General features: G+C 41.7%; 1 long non-coding RNA gene and 1 gene segment (V, D, J or C); one reads left to right on the top strand and one right to left on the bottom strand.

Annotated features, from left to right (window-relative positions):
- Nucleotides 1-284: 284 nt before the first annotated feature.
- LOC128634996 (uncharacterized) lies at nt 285-2103 on the bottom strand. Its single transcript, XR_008397903.1, has 2 exons — nt 1645-2103; nt 285-760 (listed from the first exon to the last, which is right to left on the bottom strand). It is a non-coding gene; the product is annotated as an uncharacterized LOC128634996 (long non-coding RNA).
- On the top strand, nt 1908-2796 carry LOC108274870 (immunoglobulin kappa variable 3-15-like). The segment is given in 2 exon segments: nt 1908-1978; nt 2085-2796. Coding segments are annotated over 2 exon segments (408 nt in total).
- The last annotated feature ends 3204 nt before the right edge of the window (nt 2797-6000 follow it).

Raw genomic sequence — 6000 nt, 5'->3', positions numbered from 1 at the left:
AGTAAAGAAAGACATGAAAGCAGCTTCCTGCTCCACACCCAGCTAAACACACAGAGACAGTTTTAACCAGTAAAACTGAGAGATCAGTGAAGTGAGAGAGAGATTTACATGAAGACGGCCGAGTGATCCTCTTTCTCCCAGAATAGAGCAGCACTTTCAGCAGATGTTCAACTTCCTTCAGCCAAACTCACTGAAGCACAACACATAGCACTGAATCTACAGCTAAACACACTCTCTCATCACACTGATAATGACTATTAACTCTAATAAAAGAACACACAATGTCCAAAATGAAGCTTTATTTCAGCAGAGCAAAACTACAGGAAGAGCAACAGGACAGTGAAGAGAGTAAAGACAGAAATGTCAGCATTGTGTAGAATTGAAACTCTATTGTAGATGGATGTGTAAGCAGCTCAGTGTTCAATTCTATCTTGGAGCTGTTAGACTTCACACTGGCTCTTTCTGAACGTGACCGGATGATCGACGTTGTCATGGGAGACCTTACAGACAAACTCCTCCCCCTTTTCCCAGAGTGCTTTGCTGAGGGTCAGGGTGCTGCTGCGTGTGTACCCGTCCTTCTTCTGTTCTTCGGCGCTGGTCAGAACCCCGTCCTTCACCTCTGAGCCGTCCACTGTTCAGCTCACCAGCGCCCCCTGTGGAGAGTAGGCAGACAGCAGGCAGAGCAGCGAGGCCGATCCCTCAGACAGCTGCAGAGAGGAGGGAGGGAGCAGAGACACGGAGGGCTTCACCGTGGGACCGGCTGGAGACCACAAACACACAATAAACACACATTTACACACGCTTACACAACATTTACTCATCACTGCTGATTCACATTACTGCAGTTCAGTAGAAACATCTGGAAACTTCTATGACCTTCAGCAGCATCTATAAACTCTACCCATAGACATAAAAACAGAACCTAACTCTACATGAACAGAGACACATGGGGGGCTTCAATTCGGGAGCAGTTTCAGAATCAGAATCGGCTTTATTGCCGAGCGTGCTCACACATACGAGGAATTTGTCTGGAGAAACATCAGTCCATTTGGTTTAAAGTCCACTAACAAACAAAGAGAACATGTGGAAGCCATCAGCTTTAACTCCACACCATAATCCATCTTCTTTCTGATGTAGTGTTCACCCAGTTCTATTCAGTACTGTAACTGCATCCAGTAGTCACACTGTATTCCAACACTGAAACACTCAGTGAGTGTATTCTGTAAATGTTCTGAACTCCAACAGAGACAAAACCGGAAACTCTGCAGCAGCACAAACGTGTTCCAGCAGCAGGAGAACATTTACTAGTTACTCTATACATTGTGGACCGAGCAGAACTTTGATCAGATTTATTCTGGTGTTGATACTCAATGAAAATGAATCACTAGACGCTGAACTCAAGGTGAATTTAAACAGCACAAACATCTGGATTTATTCTCTCACTTTTAACGATGAAATATAATCATTACAATCAACACAAACAAATAAATGTATTTAAGATACTGATTTTTTACACACTAACCTTCATAACAAACATTTAAAATGATTCATTTCCAACTTTTCTAAAGTTTGTTCAATAATCAAATGAATAATAAAAATAAATTCATGAATTTATTCCATTTTAAATAAAGAAGAGAGACTTACTTTTCACGATGAGTTTGGTTCCTCCACCGAAAGTCCACCACAGTGATACATTCTAATGAAGCCGTCGTACTAAAACCCCTGTTACACTACAGTGACCACACACACACACACACACACACACACACACACACACACACACACACACACACACACACACACACACACAAACACACACAGTTGTGGTGTTTGCATATGTGTGCTGTGTCAGTGCTGCACACTTTAAGAGCTGTAGTGCTGATCAGAGTGTGTTCAGTCCTTTCAGAGCCACTGACACGCAGCACAATGATGATGGTACTGATTCTACTGCTGGGGACACTGGGACTCCTCGCTCACCGTGAGACTCTCTCTTTACTTTTATTATTCATACACATCATCACATCACTCTCACACTCATTACTACATTTGTTTACATTATTTTAACTCTGCATCCTTTTCTTTAGAGTCCTTTGGGGAAATCGTCCTGACTCAGTCTCCAGGATCTCAGTCTGTTTCTCCAGGACAATCTGTTACTCTCACCTGTAGAGCCAGTCAGACTGTTAGCAATGACCTCCACTGGTACCTGCAGAAACCTGGAGAAGCTCCTAAACTCCTGATCTATAATGATGTTACACGGTACACTGGGGTTCCAGATCGTTTCAGTGGCAGTAGATCTGGTTTGCAATTTAGTCTAGAAATCTCTGGAGTTCAGGCTGAAGATGCAGGAGATTATTACTGTCAGCAGAGTGAGACAACTCCGTACACACAGTGTTATAGCGCCGTACAAAAACCTCCCTCAGCTGTAGAGGAAGTGCTGTGACTCAGAAACACACACTGATCTGAGAACAGCTGCAGAGCTGCTAAAGCTGCACTCCACTGAACATCATCAAACGTGCTGATGTTTAAAACATAATCATTCCTGAAAAGCAGAAAACTCTTCATCAGCTGTTCCTTCTGTGATGAAAAATCAGCTGATGTGTGTAATGGTATATGATGATTTCCACCTTCTGCTAAGAGGAGCAGTGTCTACTCCACACTACTGTAACACACAATGTAGTGCAGGATCTTTCAATAAGACTCAACATTCATTTCTATATTATTCTCTATTTCAATATTCATTTTCTCATCATCTGTAAAGTTTAACCACCAAACAGTCTCCTTTTCTACCCCATAGAAATGAAACTGAATTGAATTGAACACCTGAAACACACATGACCTGAGTTCCTGCTGAAGGAAAAATCACCACAGTAGAACATAAAGCTTCATTTGACTGAAGATAAATGTGAAGGCAGTTTGATGCAGGTCTACGTGATGATGTAATGACTGTATTTATGGTGTCGTTTAAAACATCTGTGCCTAGAAAGCTCTTGCTTCCTTTCCCCTGATTATATTCTGATTATAACATCAGCATCCTTCCTGAAGCACGTGGCTCTGAGAAGATTGCACATGTACCATGTTAGATGTTGGCCATGTTAGATGTTAGCAGTCCAAGAGGTTCCTGCCAGTATCTGCTCTGAAGGTGAAGAGTGGAGAACCAGGACGACCCCACTAACAAATCAAAAGCAGGTCATTAACTTGGTGGAGGACTTTCATTCCACTGGCCCACTCACCTCAGAATTCAGTGGAGCTCAATTCACAGCAGAGATGGAATCTGTTCTAGATAATAATACACTGCTTTTGTCCTTTGAGTCTCGGAGCATTGGGCACAGCAGGCTTTGGTTCTACAGTGATACAGTCACGGTACAAAACCCTCTGTTACACTACAGTGACCACACACACACACACACACACACACACACACACACACACACACACACACACACACACACACACACACACACGTTTCCATAGAGAGAGGTTCCACTTTGCATTAGCAGCTCATGCTTCAGCGCTCTGCGAGTGTTTATAGCCCTGTGACTTTAACACTTCATGACTGAGAGCTGCTGCTCAGCGACTTCACCCACAGCAACCATGAGTTTGATCAGCGTCTTCATCTGCACACTGGCTCTCTGCGCTCGAGGTAACACAGTGTTTTATCTTCTCCTGTTCAGTTGACAAATCCATGTGAAGTAGGCCGACTAGATGAACTTCACACTCAACATCATTATTAATGTATGGAACGGATTTCTTCTTCTTCTTTTTTTCAGGATCCAGAGGTCAGGTGACTGTGACTCAGAGTCCTGCAGTGAAACCTGTTTCTCCAGGAGAGACACTCACCATCAGCTGTAAAACCAGTCCTGCTGTTTATAGTGGCACTTATTATTATTTGTCCTGGTATCAGCAGAAAGCTGGAGAAGCTCCTAAACTCCTGATCTATTATGCTGATGAAAGAGAATCAGGTATTCCAGCTCGTTTCAGTGGCAGTGGATCTGGATCTGATTTCACTCTGACCATCAGTGGAGTCCAGACTGAAGATGCTGGAGATTATTACTGTCAGAGTGTACATGATATCAGTGGTAGCGGGGTGTTCACACAGTGTTAGAGCATCGTACAAAAACCTGTGTGAGTGTGACTGCTGCAGCTGGAACCTACTGCAGGTGCTGAGGGGGACGATGTGATACAGCACAATCACACACACACACACACACACACACACACACACACACACACACACACACACACACACACACACACAATCACACACACACACACACACACACACAATCACACACACACACACACACACACACACACACACAATCACACACTCACACACACACACACACACACACACACACCACACACACACACACACACACACAATCACACACACACACACACACACACACACACACACACACACACACACACACACACACACACACACAATCACACACACACACACACAATCACACAATCACACACACACACACACACACACACACACACACACCACACACACAATCACACACACACACAGACACACACACACACACACCACACACACAATCACAAACACACACACACACAATCACACACAGACACACACACACACACACACACACACACACACACACACACACACACACACACACACACACACACTCACACGTCCACTGCAGGATAAATTTGATGAAGGTGAATTTACAGTAAGTTTATATTATTGAGCTGGCTTTGCTGAATCATACAGCTGTGTATCATCAGCCTAGCAGTGGAAGCTAACAGCATGTTAATGGATCATTTTACCCAGAGGTAGCATGTACAGGGAAAAGCAGTGGGTGTAGAACAGAGCTGTCTCGTACTGTGATGAGGCCTAAATACTGACTGAGACATTTCATGTATGTGATTCCTAGTTTATCTGCTGAACTACAAAGAGTTTAGTTGTGAATGGAGCTACATTATCTAGCACGCAGTGGAACGTTAACTCTAAACATTCAGTCACTTGATGGAGTTCTGTGGGGTCAGAGGGTGAACCAATCAGAGTCCACATATCTGGGAGATGTTCAATCATTCTCAGTACAGTAGTGGATGTGATTGTACGCTTGATGCAGTAGTGAGTGAAGTGCATATATTATGACTCAGACACACTGTAAATAAAATGAGGTAGTGATTATAGAGATTTTCACATTAACAGGAGCAAAACTGTATCGCCTGAAAATGTCACTGATGTTCACGTTGCAACACAAAGCTTAGAAAAGAGAAAGTTCTACACCTCTCTGATCTCACAGCAGCTAATATTACACAATAATCCTCTTTATCTGTGATCAAAATGTCCTTTTATTCCAGCTGCATGATCATTAACTCTCAGGATTGTATTGTTTTTATTTGATAACACCTAGAGTATCGTTATAAATAATGGAGATGAACAGAAATCCAGATGTAAATGATCAGATTATGTTTAGTTTATCACATATTATTAACATGATGTCACGTGTGTTTGTTTAAGATCACATCTGCAGTTTCAGGCCATAACACGTTGAAAATCACATCCACATCACACTAACATTTCATTAAAACACAACAGTCAAATATTTCTCTATAAATGTACACTGTAAACCCATACAAGTTGATTGAACTTAAACAATTATGGAAACTCATTTCTAAAAAGTTTATTTTGCACTGCACTATAAACAAGGATAAAGATCACATCTAACAAGGATCTATTTGAAGTCACAATTTATTTCAATTCACTTTCCAAATTATGACAACGAAGACAAACATCAGTTTTAAATCTTTAAACAGTTTTTAAAATCTTTGCCAAACATTGCACAGGCACAGTATGTATTCTTATAATATATTAACATACCACATAAACATTCTCCAAACACTAAACGGGTATAGTTTACTTTTATTCATGAATTAATTTTTATTAATTTACTTTTATAATTAAGGCATATGGAGTTTTTGTCTAACCTGGAGACAAATGTATGTTTTCTTGTC

Source organism: Ictalurus punctatus, chromosome 14, assembly GCF_001660625.3.
Source record: "Ictalurus punctatus breed USDA103 chromosome 14, Coco_2.0, whole genome shotgun sequence".
NCBI lineage: Eukaryota > Metazoa > Chordata > Actinopteri > Siluriformes > Ictaluridae > Ictalurus > Ictalurus punctatus.
Note: the sequence above shows the minus strand (reverse complement) of the source record. Positions and strands in the feature narration are given on the sequence as shown.